The sequence below is a fragment of the Urocitellus parryii genome, unplaced genomic scaffold (assembly GCF_045843805.1).
Source record: "Urocitellus parryii isolate mUroPar1 unplaced genomic scaffold, mUroPar1.hap1 Scaffold_182, whole genome shotgun sequence".
NCBI classification, from domain to species: Eukaryota; Metazoa; Chordata; class Mammalia; order Rodentia; family Sciuridae; genus Urocitellus; species Urocitellus parryii.
Genome location: NW_027552263.1, coordinates 19,744 through 40,195, shown reverse-complemented (window position 1 = coordinate 40,195; position 20,452 = coordinate 19,744). Strand labels below are relative to the sequence as shown.

Sequence of the window (20,452 nt, the reverse complement as noted above, 5' to 3'; positions counted from 1 at the left end):
AATCACTGAGTTCACACAATTATACCCCACCAATAATCATCTAAAAAGGTAAAAAATCACCTAAACATCAAGATTATTATTACTTTTCATTTTTGATAGACTCTTATTCTGTAGAAATCTTCTAATTAGTTTAAATACATATATTTTAATATAAATATAAATTTAATATTTTATATATATATATATATATATATATATTCAGCTGAATCACTTGATATAAATTATCTGAAGAAGATGAGGAAGGTTTTTGTAGCATAAAAAAAAGCCACAGATGTGTACACACATATTTTTAAATTTCCGATTTTCTTCTGTGTTACTTGTTTTGAGAAGTTTATAAAGCCAAATATAATTTTCTTTCATAACAGTGCTTTGAAATCCCAAAGTGATAATTGATATTTAAGTCTCAAAATATTTAACTGATTATGACTCTGAAAATAGCATTACAACTTATGATAACATATAGGTAAACATTTGTGCTTCCATTTTTCTATCCTCCTTAAATGATGAAGATGTTAAATGGAATTTTGAATATCCATTTAAAATAATGAGCACATATAATGGTAGTGGCAACTGAGTGCATTAATGGTAAAGGATAGTCCTTCCTAATAGCTCAGTTTTAGTTACATATGAACATGCTTTGATGCAAAGTTAAATATTTTATATGGCCTAGACCTCAGTGTCTCTGTCAATGCAAATAGTATCCTCAAAAAGATATCCAATGGCCTCTTAAGGAAATTGAAACCTCCCAGAAAGAGACCATTGCTTTTGGGTTCAAGCAAGACGTCTTTAGTTATTTTTTCCTTTTTTTAAAATTTTTTTTTCAAAATTTTTCCAGTTCATTATGTAAGGGAGTGTACATCAAAGGTAGGAATAAGATTTCAACAGAAAGAGTCTTTCTTCAGACAGGTTTATTGGCATTCTGGCAACTCTCACTCATCTCTGAGATGCTATGTTGCTATGTGACACCAATGTATGATACCATCTCCACTGCCATGCTGAACTTAAGACCTAGCTATGCGCATGAGGTTATGGCTCAGAGGTAGAGTGCTCGCCTACCATGCATGAGGCACTGGGTTCAATTCTCATCACCCAATAAAAATAAAATAAAGATATTGCTATAGCTAAAAACAAATATTAAAAAAGACATAGCTATGTAGTATATAACATGTACTGGATAGTCTTAAACCAGCTGGATTTCAACTTTGAGTTTCCAGATACCAGACTTTCTTGCCTAATGACCTCCATGTTTTGTTTTGTTGTTTTAAATTTCATGCACAGTTCATAGCTGTCTTTCAGCAGCTCCATATGACATGCAGTGTTTCATCTTTTATAGCAACAAGGATTTTAAACAAACTCCGAGTTAAGATTCCAGAAGATCTATGCATTTCGTGGTTTTGGGTAAAATGGAGTTTGTTCTTATTCATAGTAGAAAAAAACTTTCCAAATGTGATACCCAGAGACTTCCTGGATTCTATACATGTACCCGGTAAACTTAATTCTGCTACCATTAGATTTTTCTGAGGCCCTAGCACTACTCATCTGTGAATCTCAATGAATATGTTTTCAACAAATCAAAAGTATCTTCTAACTGATTTCAGTGAGCTAGTTACATAGAAAGAATTTTAGCAATACTCACAGTGATAGATATTTTAGCTGGAAAGTTGAGCAGCCCATCTCAGATACAGCTTGCTCTTTGACTTAATGAAGAATGCTCTGGCACATTAGTGTCATGATTATGTCCCAGTGCCTGCAGAATCCCCTGCAAATTAAAAGCAGAGAATAGTGTGTTGGAGGCAAAGTGGCACTGTAGGGATGTGGGCCATTGGATCAGCTGGAGAGAGACAATAACACATAGTCACATTGGAGGATCTGTGTGTGCTTTTAAATATATCTTCACAGCATTTTGGAATTATACTCTTCCTCTAAAAAATGGAAAATTTGCTATGGGGTCTATTTCATGCTTCAGTTAGTCACTGGAATAATTTGAAATGTACCACTGAGTAAACATCCACAAATATTTCTGTAGATAAGATATTTTTTAAAAAAGAAAAGAAGATGAAGAAACTCTTTATTTCTTTAGAAAATTTCTTTACTACTTTATAAAAATGATGCAATGAGCAGGTTTCCCTTGTTGCAATGCATAGAATTATAATAAATGAGGGAATATTTGTACTTACATACTATTGCTTAATCTAAAGGTAGATGTAGATATTTGGAGAGACCTCTATATTTATGATAAATCTTTGAAGACCTCTAGACTGGTCTCAACTCTAGGTAATTAGCAATATATTAGTTTTGGTGTGAAACAATATAAATTCTGTGAAACTCATTAAAATTTACTCCTTTTTATTTATTTTTAATTTTTTTCCTTTAGTGGTAGGTGTACTAAGGTAACTATTTTTTTCTAGTTTTACTTTTTATTTCATATTTTTTTAAATTTTTTAAAAATTTTTTTAATTAGTTACACATGACAGTACAATTATCTTGACATATCATACATTTGAATCAGATGGGACATAATTTCTCAATTTTCTGAGTGTACAGGTTGCAGAGTTACATTGGTCATGCAGTCAGATATATACCCACAGCAATAAAAATGACTATTTTATTCTGCTGTCCTTCCATTCCCCCTTCCCATCCTCTCCCATACCATCACTTCTCTCTACCCAATCTAATGTGACCCCCTTCTTTTTTTTTCCTCTCACATTGTCATACCTGAATTCTGTATAACGAAGTGGGTCTCTTTCCTCTTCCATGCAATTTCCCTTCTCCCTCCCTTTCCCTCCCACCTCTCTTCCCTATCTAAAGGTAATTTTTTCTCATGCTCTTCCACCCTACCCCATTTTGAGTCAGCTCCCTTATATCAGAGAAGAAATTTTGCATTTGTGTTTTGGGGATTGACTAACGTCACTTAGCTTAATCTGCTCTAATGCCATCCATTTCCCTGCAAATGCCATGATCTTGTTATTTTTTTAGTGCTGTGTATAAATGCCACCTTTTTTAATCCATTCATCCATTGAAGGACATCTAGGTTGGCTCCACAGTCTAGCTATTGTGAATTGTGCTGCTACAAACATTGATGTGGCTGTGTCCCTGTAGTATTCAATTTTTAGGAATTCTGAGTATAGTTTGAGAAGAGTAATAGCTGGGTCAAATGGTGGTTCCATTCCTAGTTTTCCAAGGAATCTCTATACTGCTTTCCAAATTGGCTGCACCAATTTGCAGTCCCATCAGCAATGTATGAGTGTACCTTTTTACCCTCATCCTTGCCAGCATTTGTTGTTGTTTGACTTCATAATTTCTGCCATTCTTACTAGAGTGACATGGTATCTTAGGGTTGTTTTAATTTACGTTTCTCTGATTGATAGAGATGGTAAGCATTTTTTCTTGTATTTGTTGATTGATTGTATATCCTCTTCTGAGAAGTGTCTGTTCAGGTCCTTGGTGTATTTGTTGTTTGGGTTATTTGTTTTTGTTGTTGTTGTTGTTTAACTTTTTGTGTTCTTTGTATATCCTAGAGATTAGAGCTCTATATGATGTGTGAGGGGTCAAAATTTGTTCCCAGAATGTAGGCTCCCTATTCACTTCACATATTATTTCTCCTGCTGAGAAAAAACTTTTTAGTTTGAATTCGTCCCATTTGTTGATCCTTAGTTTTAATTCTTGTGCTATAGGTGTCTTATTAAGGAACTTGGAGCCTAACCCCATGTGATGGAGAGTAGGGCCTACTTTTTCTTCTATTAGTTGCAGAGTCTTTAGTTTGATTCCTAGATCCTTCATCCATATTGAGTTAACTTTTGTGCATGGTGAGAGATAGGGATTCAATTTCATTTTGTTGCATATGGATTTCCAGTTCTCCAAGCACCATTTGTTGAAAATGCTATCTTTTCTCCATTGCATGCTTTTAGCATCTTTGTCTAATATAAGGTAGTTGTAATTTTGTGGGTTGGTCTCTGTGTCCTTTATTCTTTAGTATTGGTCTACCAGCCTGTTTTGGTACAAGTACCATACTGTTTTTGTTACTACAGCTCTGTAGTATAGTTTAAGATCTGGTATAGCTATAGCACCTGTTTCACGCGTCCTACTTAGAATTGCTTTAGCTATTCTGGGTCTCTTGTTTTTCCAGATAAATTTCATAATTGCTTTTTCTATTTCTGAGAAGAAATGCCACTGGGATTTTGATTGGAATCACATTGAATCTGTAGAGTTCTTTTGGTGATATGGCCATTTTAATAATATTAATTCTGCCTATTCATGAGCAAGTTGTATCTTTCCATCTTCTAAGGTCTTCTCCTATTTCTCTCTTTCGGGTTCTATAGTTTTCATTGTATAGACCTTTCACCTCTTTTGTTAAGTTGGTACCCAAGTATTTTTTTTTTTGAAGATAGTGTGAATGGAGTAATTTTTCTCATTTCCATTTCAGAGAATTTTTTACTGATATACAAGAATGCATTTGATTTATGGGTGTTGATTTTATATCCTGCCACTTTGCTGAATTAATTTACTAGTTCTAGAAGTTTCTTTGTAGAACTTTTTGGGTCTGCTTGGTATAGGATCATATCATCAGCAAATGTGCTAGTTTAAGTTCTTCTTTTCCTATATTTATGTCTTTAATTTCTTTTATCTGTCTAATTGCTCTGGCTAGTGTTTCAAGAACTATGTTGAATAGAAGTGTTAAGAGAGGGCATCCCTGTCTTGTTCCAGATTTTAGAGGGAATGCCTTCAATTTTTCTCCATTTAGAATCTACACTGTCCTGAGGCTTAGCATAGATAGCTTTACAATGTTGAGGTAAGTTCTGGTTATCCCTAGTTTTTCTAGTGTTTTAAACATAAAGGGATGCTGTATTTTCTCAAATGCTTTTTCTGTGTCTATCAAGATGTTCAATGGTTCTTATCTTTAAGTCTATTGATGTGGTGAATTACATGTATTGATTTCTGTATGTTGAACCAGACTTGCATCCCAGGGATGAAACCCTCTTGATCATGGAGTATGATCTTTTTGATGTTTTAGTATCCAATTTGCCAGAATTGTATTGAGGATTTTTGCATCTATATTAATTAGAGATATTGATCTGAAATTTTCTTTCTTTGAAGCATCTTTTTCTGGTTTTTCAATCAGGGTGATATTGGCCTCATAGAATGAATTTGGAAGTACTCCCTCTTTTTCTATTTCCTGAAATAGATTTAAGAGTATTGTTATTAGTTCTCCTTTAAAGTATTTTTTTTTATTTTCTTATTGTAAATCAGACAATATCAGTAAACATTTTTATCCAACCTCTTTATTGAATGATAGAAAAAATATCTTTGAATGATGTTATTGGAGAATTAAAGTATTTGAGGTGTTTCTTGCTCCGTTTTTTTTTTTTTTTACATTGTCTGTGTTATTAAGGCTGAGGTTTTGCATGTATTGGGATGAATTCTTCTTTTGAGGATATTTGCAGCTTTCTCTTTAGAATGTACCCTGGGGAAGAGGTGACATCTCAGTGTCAAGTACCCACTTTGACATGACTAAGGTGCTAGGTTCACCCACCAGGATCTTTGTAAGAGTAGAGAATAATTTCCAGTAAGAATGACAATTTAAAGCAATACATATATTACCTATTAATTAAATGATGTTCAAAGTGATCTCTATAAGTCCACAAACTGGAGAGATGATGTGAGAAATACATCTGTACACCTGGCTGAAAAAAAAAGGCATTTGTGATAGTAAAATCATTAGCATGCAATTCAAAAAAGAAGAAGAATAAAACTGATGTGATAAACATAGATGGGGAGGAAATAAGGAAAAAAAGTAATAAAAATGAGAAAGTATTGGACTTGAAGTGAGAAAAAAATGGTGGTGGGGAAAACAGGAGAAGAACAAAAATCTTAGAAAATGAGATGGAACATGAAGAGAGAAAAAAATGAGGAAACCCCATACACAATATCTGACACAAAAAAAAAACAAAAGCAAAAGAAAAGCTCAAAAATTCTCTTTGTTGATGGTATTGAAATTGGGAAATTTCTTTCTAGGATCTCCTATTATAGAAACCAAAACCATGGTGGGATTGCTTGGAGGCAGATGTAGTCCAAATCTTTTCTGGTCTTTCCAACCCAAACACACCTAACCTGGTAGTGACGTGGTACTGGAGTACACAAGCTGAGCTTCTCCGTTATATCCAGCTCCTTGCATAAGGTGCTTAGGGAAGGTTTCTATTGCAGATGAAAACTCACCCCCAGTACTTTTTTTCTTTTTTAAAGTCAGGGATGGTTTGTGTCTCTCTGATAAACCCATTGAAGAGACCCATGGGTGAGACCTATGGAGTCTGGGGACTACTCTGTAATGCAGATCCCAATTGTGGACTTCTTCAGTCAGTGATCCCAGGGGTGTGCAAAATTACAAGTGTCTGACAGATTTTCTGGCACTCTCTTTGAGCATGGTAGATGAGGTCTGTTGGCAGAGTCTGTGCTTTGTTCTGGAAAATGAAAGAAACTATATTCTCGCCAGACCTGGCTTCAGCACTCCTGGACCCTTCTGCTTCTTGATTGCCCACACAGCTTTTCTCCCTGATGACAACTATTTTCAAAGCACCTATTTGAAATGTGCAAATGCCCCTGTTGGCCTCTACTATATAAATTGTCCTGTTGTCAAAACACATCTCTTGCTGATAAGTGTTTTCATCACATTCCCTTTAGTCTCTATCAACCACCATCCTGTGAGGATAGCTTGCAGCTGTTCCTTGGAGATACAAGACAGGCAGGGTGTTCTGATCTTTCAGGTAGGCAAACCATTCCAAAAGGGGCTTGACCACAGGGGTCCATTGCATCACCCAGAAAGAGCATAGAACCACCTCTGTGGCAGAAGTGGGAAGAAATAATCAAAAAGCAAATTCTCTAAAAGCAAATACTCTAAAATCATGGTGAGTTGACCATACCTGGGATATCTGCTCACATGTATAGTGCTGCATACTGTGACTATTCTACCAGACACATCCCTGGCATTGATGTCAGAGAATTGCAAATACCACATCAGAATGAAAGTGCCCCAGGGTTTTGTTGTCCAGTGTAGACCACAAGACCTGCAATATCTCCTCAGAGCTCTCAGAATATGTGTCTCATTTTTTTTTAACTCAGGGATAGCATGTGTGATAAACCCATGAATGAGACCCATGGGTGAGACACATGGAGTCCCAAACCCAGCCTGAATAGTATTTGGGTGTGCCTCCAGAGCCAGTGAATTCAATGCACATTGAAGTATTGAAAAAAAAAAGGTTCTTTTTTTAAATGCTGGGGTTTCTGATCTCTTATGAGAAATGACTAGAAAAATGTCCCCAAGTAAAGAAGATTTCTTTCCAAGCACTCTGATACTGCTCACAGGAATTTCCAGTACATGCATCCTTCTCTAGACTATTTGTATAACTGTAGCAACAAACACTGATGTTGACATATCTTACAAGTATGCTGATTTTAATTCCTTGCAATAAATACCAAGTTGTAGTATGGCTTGGTGTTGAGGTGGTTATATTCATAGTTTTCTTGAGGAAACTCCACACTTCTTTCCAGTGTAGAAGTTTGAAGTTTCAGTCTCAAAAACAATGTATGAGAGTGTCTGTCTACTTTTTTCCTCCATTAACTAATGAGATTTGTAGAATTTTCCTCCTCAGCTTATTAGAAAGGAGCTTCCCCTTTTCCACTCTTTGCATTTTCCCCTAACACTGCAAGAGAATATTTCTTTTGTGAAATAATTTAGTACTCTAAAAGCCAAAATTCTGGGTTTCGTTTGGTCTCAGGCTCTCTACAGTTGGTCTCCTGTGTTTTTCTGTGGCCGCCCTTTTTCATCCAGAAATCACACACCAAAAAAAAAAAAAAAAATGACTCATGCCCTGAAAAATAGTCAGGAAGTGATGGGTGTTTTTGTGCTGCCATCTTTTTATTGGTATAAGTTTTTGCACTCTCAGCAAAATGTGTCACTTACTTTACCCAGATTGAGTATGCTGTTACATAAAGGTAAAAGAGAGAAACATTTCTTCATCCAAATTTGTCATTTTATTAAACTATATGTTGCTCTCAGTGAAATTTTTACTAAAAGCTCTTTAGCTTTTAGTAAAAGCTAAAAATGACATTTTCTGGTAAATGGACGGAGTTGGAGACTGTCATGCTAAGAGAAATAAACCTATCCCCAAAAAACAAAGTCTGAATGTTTTCTCTGATATGCAGATGTTAATTCACATTAGGAGGGGGCTAGGGAAGAACACATAGTTATATTAGATAGAGGGGAGTGGAAGTAGGGGAGGGAAGGGACATGGGGATAGGAAGAATAGTAGAATGAAATAGACATTATCTTTTGTACCTATATGACTGCATGACTGATGTGATTCTGCAACATGTACAATCAGAAAAATGGGGAAATTATACACCAACTATATATGATATATCAAAGTGCATAAATAATTCTACTGATGTGTGTAATTGAAAAATAAAAATATTTTGTAAAAGCCTGACCACTCATATCAATGTTTATAGCACCTCAAAGAACAACAGCTAAGCTAAGCAACCAACGTAGGTGCCCTTAAACAGATAAATGGATAAAGAAAGTGTAGCATATAAACACAATTGAATATTACTTAGCCATAAAGAAAAATAAAATTATGGCATTTGCTGGAGAATGAATGGAATTGGATACTATCATGCTAAGGGAAATAAGCCAATCCTCCCAAAAAATAAATTCCAAATATTTTCTCCCATATACAGATTTTCACATATAACAAGAGGGCTTAGGGAAAATAGAAGTTCATTGGTTTAGACAAAGGGGGATGATGTGAGGAGGGATGGGATTAAGAAAGATAGAAGAATGAATTGATCATAATTTTTCTATGTTCACATATGAATACATAACCAGTGTAACTCCACATCATGTACAAGAATGGGAAGTTCTACTTAATCTATGTATGTCAAAATATTCAAACGTCATGTATAAATAAAAATTTAAAAAATTAAAAAGAAAAATATGAGCAATAATATATTCTAATTGTTAGATAAATGTGCATATCAAATACATAGTAATAAAAAAGAAAGGTATTAAGTGGTGTATCATATTAAGAAATATCCAAATACAGGTTATATTCACAGTGTCACTATTAGTTCCAGCTTAATATATGCATAAATCACACAAGATATGCAAATAAGAAATAGGAGAGGATAGAGGGAATGAAGAATGGGAATGGCAGAGAGTACATGGAGTAAGAGAAGGAAAACCAAGCAAGTATATATAGATTGGGGAGGAAAGTTAAATCATATACTAGAAGGAAAAGCAGCAGTGTACTCAAAATGGAAACATTTCCCACTGCTGATTTTCCACTTTCAAATTGAATGGGGATAGTGTAAAACTTCATCACTTTTTTCTGCATCAGTCACTGTTGGAAAATAATTGAGGAGTGCAGACTTGATAATGCAGAATTTAATATTTATAGAACCATAAATGATTATAAAACCATACGGTTGGTCATGCACAAGTACAATAGTGAAACAGAAAATGTTACTACCTCCTAGAATGATTCATATAGGGAATACACAGCATGTGGAGAAGTAGAAAAGAGTACAAATGGTAAGAAATGCTCTTCAAATCTGAAGCTTTCTAAGATGTCCTTTGAAATACCAGGTCTCCTTCTAAGACCAGGATGTTAGAGGGAAGGATGTGGGGTTATATTCTTACAAGAAAATTTAAGGCAGAATATTTGGCAAAAGCCTACATATACACAAAACTCTAAAACTTTAATAAATCATCAGTTAGGAACCCTATTTGAAATGCACATTCTGAATCAGGTGTTGTTTCTACATTTCCATTATTATCTAAGTTATTCCTATGATTCTTGTCAACAGAACACATTTTAAGTAGAAAGTAAACGAATTTCCTTTTAGCAAAACTAAACACAAACCATTAGAACCTAGAGTTTAGGACATAACTAAACTGAAAGCCTATGTCTTCTGATCAGGTCTTTTTGCAAGTGGGAAGGGCTCAAAAGTTGAACATTTTCTAAATTTGGAGTAAAGAAGAAGTTGGAATCATCTGTACACAGAATGTAAAATGGAAAGAATCAAGACCACAGATTTAGAGATTACTTTTGAAAAGATTCAGGGTAGGGGAAATGAGACATAAACAAAAGAAGTTAGCAAGGTAATAGTCTTGGAAATAATAAATCTGAGACAATGTAATTCATCTACTGTGAGTAGATCTGCCATCAAGATGTGGTGAAATGATTATTGGTTCAGAGATGATTAGAACCAAGAAGAACTGGTAGAATTGGAAAAATCTTCAGCCACAATTTTCTCTTTTCCATAACTATCAGTCATAGCAATCCATAAGGCATTGAGAGAGTCATTCCAATGAGAAGAAGCATTTCAGAATCATTGCGTTTTTAAAAAGTCTGCTACTGTTTCATTCTTTTTTTTTTTCTTGTGTTGATGCCTAGAAATGAAATCATGACCTAGGGCTTTCTAGGAATGTACTTCTAACTGAGCTACATCTTCATCCTTAGCAATTTTTTTATAAACAACACTTGAATAAAAATATTTGAAAAACTGCAAGATATATCAAAAAAGCCTTGATTTAAAAGGCTATTCTATAGTTTGTTGCTTGAAGATCAAAGATTTTATTCTTATTATTCATAGGAATGACTATGAACTATAAAAGGTTATGGATATCTGATAATTCTGTGCCTTTTCATTTTAATCCTTTGTCTTTGAGGAGCCTTATCTGGATATTTTATGTTCATTATATCTTATTTCTTAGGTGTGGGACTTATGTCTTCTCCCATGAGTGGATTGATAAATTTTAAGCTGACTAACCCCAAGGAGGTTCAGATAAAAAGAAGTCTTATAAACAGGAGTGGTTTGCCGAAATGAACCAAGTAAGCATACAGACACCAAGGCAAAGGCTCCTAGAGCAAGGCTTGGGTGTGGCCTCCAGATGGTGGCTTTGCCTACAGAGCCAGCAGGGTCTTACATAACCAGGAGCCTGTTTCACTCCAGCAGGAAACCCAAGTCCAGACGACACCCTGCCTGCAGAGGATAGCCAGGTAACAGTCTGACTGCCTCTTTTCTTTCCTCTTTCACTGAAAGAGACCCAGGGCAGATGTTTTCCTCATACCCTGAATTCATTAGACTTATTTTCTCCTAACCATGCTGCAGAGGTTGAATTGCCCTCATACATAAGTTGACTCCAGATCAAGAGAAAGAGACAGCAGCATCCAGCTATTGCACCTAATAAAATGTGTTCAGTGGAAATCACAAGAGAAATTGGATGAAAAATCCTAAATAATAAGAATCCTCAGGAATCTGCCCTGGAATTCCAACAGATTTTACAGGTCATGGGGTGGGAAAATGCTTTGGGTTTACTATTTTTTTTTAAAAAAATCATCTTTACCTTCAATCATTACTTCATCCCTGGTTTCAGAGGACTCTCATGGGATTTCATCTCTCCAGGAAAAAAAAAAAAACTTGTTATTTAGAGAAAGTGATTGAGCTTATAGGCAGCACAGAGGCCAGGGATTGAGAATCTGATTGGTTTCAGTCCTCAGGGGCCTCACTCCCTTCTCCTCTGAACCATATCCTCCCAGTACTACTCACTAGCACTGTTCATAATTATCTGCTGTCATGATGCTATTGCTTTTGCCAATAAACACTTTGCACATTGCTACTGGTTTTTGCCAAGACAGCATGCCCCACTCAGATTTATGATATAAAAGATACAAGACTAACTTTCACAGCATAGTCCGTTCCATAAAAGAAAGATATTTTATAAAAAAAAAAAAGTCTTGCCTTTCACCTTGCCCACTTCTCTTCTTTTCTCTGTATCCAGGACAAGCTGCAGAATGTGCAAGTGGAAATGGGAAGGCTTTTTATGAAGAAAACAGCAGAGGCTTAAACGGATATGTGTTTGAAATCTGATTTGAGGTCGATTTCTTCTTGTCACAATGTACTTTTATGTCTTATTGAGAAGAGAAGGAAGAAGAGAAGGAGAAGAAGGAGGAGTAGGAGGAAGATGAAGAGGAGAAAGAAGGGGAGCAGGAAGAGGAGAAGGAGGGAGGAGGAGGAGATAAAATCAGAATAAAACCTAAACTTCCATTGGTGCCCAGTTTTCCTCTCTACCATCTACTCTTTTTGTCCTTGAGCACCTCTCCCAAGCATCCATCTTATCCAATTCTACATAGCACAGAACACAATATCCTTTAGAATCAGATGTACCTGTATTTGAATGTGCAAACCTCTTCATCTCAATTTCCCTTGTGTTAAATAAGTAAATCAATAGCATAAAAACACTTTTTCTGCCTGATAAAGGACCCAGAATAAACCTATGCTGCAGTCTCTGTTATAGGATTAGCACTTTAAAAAATGTGAGCTTCTTTCTTTCCTTCTCTTCTATCCTTCTGTCCATAATGTTTTCCCTATATAGTAATAGAACACTCTGGTCCATCTTCTCAATGCTACTGGCACCAACACTTCTCACTTCTAAGTTGCCCGTTTCCTCTTTAAAAATCTCTCAGAATGTTATTCTGCCTTCTTTTGTTTTGAAAACTTGACCACAGTTAGAGAAAATCAGGTATACTTGGTCAATATATTGCACTCCTTTCAAGTGACAATCTCATTTTAATGAAAATAGAGGCAATAATTGAAAACAAAGTGTTGAGGCTCTCAAGTGAACTAGTTTGGCAAACATTCATTGTATATCTACTAATGCACAGCATTGACATAGATGAGGAAGTAACAAAGATATTAAATAAAATTGTTTTTTTTTTTCCTTACATAATTTGTAGTCTAGAGTGGATGGCAGACACATAGAAATGATTAAGAGATTGAATTCCAGGGAGTGCTAAAATAGAAGTTGAATCAAGAGTCATGGGAGAATGTGGGAGAAGGAGATGAATTCCAGCTGGAGAAATATAGGCACTTCATATGCTTCTTTGGGCCATATTTGAACTAAATTTTTAAGCATGGGGTTTGGGAATGGCATGAGGAACTTGATCAGAGACCCAGCTGCTAAATAATGCATAATGCTTTTGGAGAATAGCAAGTAAAACATGGCAGTTGTAATGGCTATTATAGGCTGGGAATAGCAAGTAAAAGCAGAAAATAACATTATAAAATTGGATTGAAAACAGTTGAGAACTCTTTATGGCAGTTTCAGGCATCTCAACTTTTTAATTGTAGTAGAAATCCATGGCTGATCCTATAGCAGGAAAGGTCATTATTGTTGTCGTACAGCAGAGAAACCACACTGGTAGTGAATTTGTATTGCAAATTGAAGAGAAGCTGGTAGTCAAGTGACAAGTAGAAATGCTCACTGTAATTTGGATCCACAGTAACAAGGCAATTACTGTCAGGGTAATGAGGTGGCAGAAGCAAGCAACAGATGGCAGGAAATTTTAGGAGGCAGAGACAGCAGGGCTTGCCTTTTACCAAATGCAGCAAATGCCACAGCAGGAATAGTTGAAGATTAATCCAAGTTTTGTTTAGTTTTGTTTTCCTGGAAGATGAGGATGCCATCAGTGAAATGGGTAAATTACGAGTTTGGTTAAGGGTTCGTAAAAAATACTAAATACTATACAGGCAGAAAATTCCTGATCATGGACCACTTTAAACTCTCTGGATCACAATTTCTTCATCTATAAAATAGGCACCATTCATGTTGTGATTATCTCACTGGGTTGCTGTGAAAACCGGACAAAGTCATGCAGGTGGTGTGGAAATATTTTCTCAACTGTCAAATCTATTCCCAAAGTGAGGAATCAATAGAACTCTTCAAATTCCCCTACTTTTGCCATAGAGACAACTTTATGGCAATCAGCATGGAATTCTCTTCCCACAAAACAGCACCCTGACCTGTAGCAAGATTGTTTAGAAAAGAAGTCTCAAGAAAATATTTTCTAAATAACATATATTAAAATATGATTTAGCAAACTCTAATTTTTCACTGCCAAAGCCTTCTGGATTTAATCAGCTTCATTTAGAGGTTTAGCCAAACAGGTTTTCAAAATGGAAAAGGAGAACAAAAGCTATTGTTATGGAAGCCCAAAACGTTTCTAATTCTTGCAGAATAGAAGGGCTTAGTGAATGAAAAGAGGCCACTTACTAGGCTGGGCCTAGAATGTGAATTAAATTTAGAAACACCAATTTTCTGAAACTATGTAATATCATTGTAGAAGGGTTTGATATGTGTACACAACTGTCACCACTATGCACATTCTTAAAGTTGCCATTAGTTGGCATTAGTTCTCAATTAGTTGATGGAAATCCTGAGACTAGTAAGAGGATCACCAAGATAACCTACTGAAATATCATAACGGCACCTGATTCTCTGTTGGAAATATAAGCAGCTGAAGGAGGAAGAAGCATATGGTAACATGCTGCCTCACAGACATGGCGTTAGGACATGTACTTGTCCTAAGTTCAATTACAATATTAAATAAATGACATTCCTCACACAGTTATGTATGTGTGTGTGTATTTAGCCCATTTACTTGTTTATGTCCAAGAGTTGTTTTACAAGGAATTAAAGTGGTTTTACAGTTAGCAGTAAAGGACAAAGGACATAGATGAGGAAATGTGAACAAATGGAAAGTAAGAACAAATTACAAATATGGTGATAGTATCACAGAACTGGGGCCTTCTAGGAAACTGAGGCAGCCTGAAGGTCCCCACCTCCCCTCAAACCCTAATTTTTTTGATCAAGTTAGAATGATTTCAGATATGTCACTCAGAGTAACAGGCAATGAGTTTATTGAAAGGATAGGAAAAGGAAAAGGGAACTGTATGCACAAATAACTGAGACAGGAGAGGCCTCAAATGAATCAACAGCTGTCTTTACTAAGTGTCAGCAAAATGGCACATGGCACATTGTCAGGGGAGAACATGGCACAACTTGTTACAAGAGGGGTCTTAATGAGAGTTAATCCTAGCAGAATGTTTAGTGTAAATTAATCATAAGATGGAGGAGAAGTAGTCTTGGCCAACAGGAAACTAGTTGTGCAGGTTAAAAATCTAACTCAGTAAAATAGCTATAAAAGCTCAAAACTCATTCTAACCCAAGGAAATGGTTGTAAAAGCTCAAAACTCACTGTTACTGGGATAAACATTCAGAATGGAGAGCTCCTTTGTTTGCCTTCCTCTCTAGGACTCAATGTTACTAGGAAAGGATAAAAGCCCAGAAATTGATACTCATTGCTTATCTTCTTCCCCCTGGATCCACTGTTACCCAGAGCTTCACTTTATTTGCTTTTTTTTCCTTCCAGAACTCACTGGAAATGGGAAAGGGTAAAAGTTCAGGGCCCAGTGCCTAGTACCCACTTCCTCCTTTCAGGATCCATTGCCAATGGGAAGGGATGAACCTGTGTCTTCTTCACCACCTCCCTCCTTCCTGGCCACTGTGTCCTCCTTTCTTCCTGGGGGCTGTCTTGGGGAATGTTATTTATTATATCCTTCAAGGACACTATATATAGAGAAAATGTGTCCTCTCAGAGAGGAAAGGTACAGAAAGCCTCTGGTGTACCCCACGTTTATTAGGGATCCCAGAGAAATTTCCAGAGAGTCCCCACACAGATCCATCTTTTGACTTTTGACTCACAGCAAGATGACATCAGACGTTCAATTCCCCACTGCCATGACAACTCTAGGTCACTTTGACTTATGCTGACAGTTCTAATTGAATTCTTAACCACAAATTCTTACAAATTTTATGGCTAAGAGGAATTATCCTTGTCTCTCTTTTGAGTTTTGGGATCTAGTCTATGAAAAGGATCACAAAATTTCCTCCATCAGGGTAACTTGTGTTTCTCTTATCAACATTATTTAGGTAACAGGTATTTTACTGAGGAATGTGACTTATCCTGTCCACTTAAGGCAGGCAGGGCTGTAAGTAAATTACTTCTGAGAAAAGAAAGTATGGGGGGGTCAACACAGTGGGCCCATTTTATAGAATTATTCCATTAACTTTGTGTTCCCACCACTTACATCTGTCTGTCCCCTATTGATAGCACAAAGCAAAACAAAGCACCATATATTCCTGCCAGATTTGTGAGCTAATACTGGCTTTAGATTTCTTGGTAGCCAAAATAAGCATCAAAACATGCTCTGTGTGCATAAATATTCAGAAAACACGCAGCTACTTCTGGTGGGAAGATTCAATCCAAGTTTTGCTATGGCCCTTTGCAAAGGCAACACCTTGGAATATCTGGAATATCGTGGATGACATCTTCCACATCTTCACTATGTTTATCACAGAAAGTTTCATATGATTGTTTTTATTTTAACATTCCTGAAGGACTAAAGGCAGCATCCTAATGCATAAATGAACAGTTCAGTATATATAAAGATGACTTTTAACACAAATGACAAAATTGAGATTCAGACTATAAAGTACTATGTGAAAGTGAAATTTCTTGAAGTTGATAGCTGTTCTGTGAATATGTGGGATATCTTTGTGAAATATACATTGTATGCTTAGAATTAAAGGGACAGCATGTAGGTAACTTCTGCTAACAGAGTTCAGAGGAGAAGAGAAAGAGACCAGAGAGCAAGTGATAAAGCAAATGTTAACAACAGGTGAATCTGATCAAAATCTATTTTGATGTTAAATATATGATACTTATCTTACAATGTTTCTATAAGTTATTTCTGTAAGATTTTTTTAAAGTCATAATTTTCATTAGAATTGAAATGCAAAATTTATGTTTGAAAAAACTACAAGCATTTTTGGAAGTTACAAAAGTAAAAAAAACAAATACCCTTTTGATTCATATGTAAAAATTTTACTATTCTGTCCTTAACCTGTTTTTGCAATTTTTTCAAGACTATACTATCTAGTAGAAACATAAAGTAGCTGTAAAAATTCACAATTATTGTAATGAACTTAGTTGCTTTATAAATACTTTTTATAGATAACTAAAAGTGAATACTTTAATTCATAAATGCATAACTTTTAGAATTTAGAACCAAAAAAATAACAAAACCATTCATTATGTTATCACTTACATACTTTATATAAATTCAGTTGTTAATAAGGTTTAGTCTTTCTTTTTTAATGTTTATTTTTTAATTGTAGTTGGACACAATACCTTTATTTCACTTATTGTGCTACTGAGAATCGAACCCAGAATTTCAAACATGTGAGGATAGCACTCTACCACTGAACAACAACCCCAGCCTCAAGGTTTAGTCTTTCTTTAAAAGTTTTATCACTTTATTCACATTTCACATTCACCAGGATGTCTTGTGCTGTGGTGAGTAAAGTTTTATTTTTTATTAAAAGCTTTTCCACATTATTCGCATTTGTAGGGCTTTTCTCCAGTGTGTGTTCTGTTGTGGTGAATAAGGCCTCTTTTATTGCTAAAAGCTTTGCCACATTTCTTATATTTATAATGCTTCTCTCCAGTGTAAATGCCCCTGTGGCAAATAAGGTGAAATATTTGAGTAAAAACTTTGTCACACAGTTTGCGTTTGTGAGGCTTCTCTCCAGTGTGAGTTCTGTTGTGGCAAATAAGGTACTATTTTGACTGAAGGAGTTGCCACATTCTTTATATTTGTAAGGCTTCTCTCTAGTGTGAGTTCCTCTGTGGCAAATAAAGCCTGTTTTTTGAGTAAAAGCTTTGCCACATTCGTTACATTTGTAGGGCTTCTCTCCAGTGAGTTCTGCTGTGGTGAATAAGGTCTATTTTTTGACCAAAAGCTTTGCCACATTTTTCACATTTGTAGGGCTTCTCTCCAGTGTGAGTTCTACTGTGGCAAATAAGGCTTGATTTTTCACCAAAAGCTTTACCACATTCTGTACATTTGTAGGGCTTCTCTCCAGTGTGAGTTCTGTTGTGGCAAATAAGGTCTGATTTTTTACCAAAAGCTTTGCCACAATCTTTGCATGTGTAGGGCTTCTCTCCAGTGTGAGTTCTGTTGTGGCGAATAAGGTTTGATTTTTGACCAAAAGCTTTGGCACATTCTTTACATTTGTAGGGCTTCTCTCCAGTATGAGTTCTACTGTGGCAAATAAGGCTTGATTTTTCACCAAAAGCTTTGCCACATGCTGTACATTTGTAGGGCTTCTCTCCAGTGTGAGTTCTTCTGTGGCGAATAAGATGTGATTTTTGACCAAAAGCTTTGCCACATTCTGTACATTTGTAGGGCTTCTCTCCAGTGTGAGTTCTGCTGTGGCAAATAAGGTCTGATTTTCGACCAAAAGCTTTGCCACATTCTGTACATTTGTAGGGCTTCTCTCCAGTGTGAGTTCTGTTGTGGCGAATAAGGACTGATTTTTGACCAAAAGCTTTGCCACAATCTTTACATGAGTAGGGCTTCTCTCCAGTGTGAGTTCTGCTGTGGTAAATAAGGTCTGATTTTTTACCAAAAGCCTTGCCACAATCTTTACATTTGTAGGGCTTCTCTCCAGTGTGTGTTTTTCTGTGGCGAATAAGGCTTGATTTTTCACCAAAAGCTTTGCCACATTCTGTACATTTGTAGGGCTTATCTCCAGTGTGTGTTCTTCTGTGGCAAATAAGATGTGATTTGTGACCAAAAGTTTTGCCACATTCTGTACATTTGTAGGGCTTCTCTCCAGTGTGAGTTCTGTTGTGGCAAATAAGGTCTGATTTTTGACCAAAAGCTTTGCCACAATCTTTGCATGTGTAGGGCTTCTCTCCAGTGTGAGTTCTGTTGTGGCGAATAAGGACTGATTTTTGACCAAAAGCTTTGGCACATTCTTTACATTTGTAGGGCTTCTCTCCAGTGTGAGTTCTGTTGTGGTAAATAAGGTCTGAATTGTCACCAAAAGCCTTGCCACAAACTTTACATTTGTAGGACTTCTCTCCAGTATGAGTTCTTCTGTGGCGAATAAGTCTTGATTTTTCAACAAAAGTTTTGCCACATTCTGTACATTTGTAGGGCTTCTCTCCAGTGTGAGTTCTGCTGTGGCAAATAAGGTCTGATTTTCGACCAAAAGCTTTGCCACAATCTTTGCATGTGTAGGGCTTCTCTCCAGTGTGAGTTCTGTTGTGGCGAATAAGGATTGATTTTTGACCAAAAGCTTTGGCACATTCTTTACATTTGTAGGGCTTCTCTCCAGTGTGTGTTTTTCTGTGGCGAATAAGGCTTGATTTTTCACCAAAAGCTTTGCCACATGCTGTACATTTGTAGGGCTTCTCTTCAGTGTGAGTTCTTCTGTGGCGAATAAGATGTGATTTGTCACCAAAAGCTTTGCCACATTCTGTACATTTGTAGGGCTTCTCTCCAGTATAATTTTGCTGATGGTGAACAAGGCCTGATTTTGTATATGATTTCTTGTGTTCACTCTCACTTATATTTTTCCATATTTTCTTTTGTGGTAAATAATTAAGATCACAACTTTTATATTTTGCAATTATCACTTCATGAAATCTATTTTTTAGGCCCTGATTAAGAGTCATGACTGAAAAAAACAAAAATTAAAAAAAAATGCCTATTAGACTGGGATAAATATATTTTTAATACATAACATGAAATTAAGGTAAAATTAATACATCAGGAGTGTAGCAGATTAGTAAATCCAAAGTCACCATAAATCAAAAAAAAATATTAGTTCAATGAAAATGTACAGAAAAAATTACCTTGAGAATATTATCCAAATTTTTGTGGAGACCACAGTATCCAAGAGGAGAACATCATTAAAAAGAGTAATATAATTAAGTGTAGAAAAGTATCATTAATAGCCTTTGTCCTTCATAAGATAGTAGTGTGTATTTAGGAAATATCTACCATCTACCTTCACTGTCAGTAGAATAAGAGAAATCTAAAACATATACAAACATTTCTGGCTTTTTTAAAGAGTGTCCAAAATAAAGTTTTTGTGTTCCATGACATAGAGTCATGAAAATATCTAGCAGATTTTGAATGATAATACCATAAATATTCAACAAGGAAAAGAGGCAATGGACTCTTAAAAAGAAATATGAACAAAAAAATTACTAAGAAATATACACATATATATCTATAAAATTTTTCATAAATACATTTTAAAAGACTATAAAAACCTTGTATAGGTGATGGCCATAATATTTGGATGAATTCAACACATGACAATCAAGTATAATAAATTGATTTTTATATTATTACATTTGTGTGATGAGAGTTTCCTTTATTTACAAATACAACTTTGTTTATTTATAAATATATCATAGTACTTTATACTATATATACAAGGTAAAATGACTAAATAGAATGAATTAACAAAATTATTATTTCATATAAATTATCAATTTTTTTCTTAAAAGGTATTGTATTCCTTCTACTAGTATTTATGAAGAACATAATACACTCACTATGTGGTAAAATAAAACTCTGACCCTATTATGCTCAATAAAATAAAAAAATATTTTATATATCAACCCTATAGCATCAACCCTACATAAAACACAGTACCTGCTGAGCAAAATTTTGCTCACTAAATTTCTGACTTCCA

General features: G+C 35.5%; 1 protein-coding gene across 1 annotated transcript; it reads right to left on the bottom strand.

The window, feature by feature from the left end:
• Positions 1 to 17,630: 17,630 nt before the first annotated feature.
• LOC144251735 (uncharacterized) lies at positions 17,631 to 19,421 on the bottom strand. The gene has a single exon (XM_077794496.1). The coding sequence runs from the start codon at positions 19,419 to 19,421 to the stop codon at positions 17,631 to 17,633; it is 1,791 nt and encodes a 596-aa protein (XP_077650622.1).
• Between the last annotated feature and the right edge of the window lie 1,031 nt (positions 19,422 to 20,452).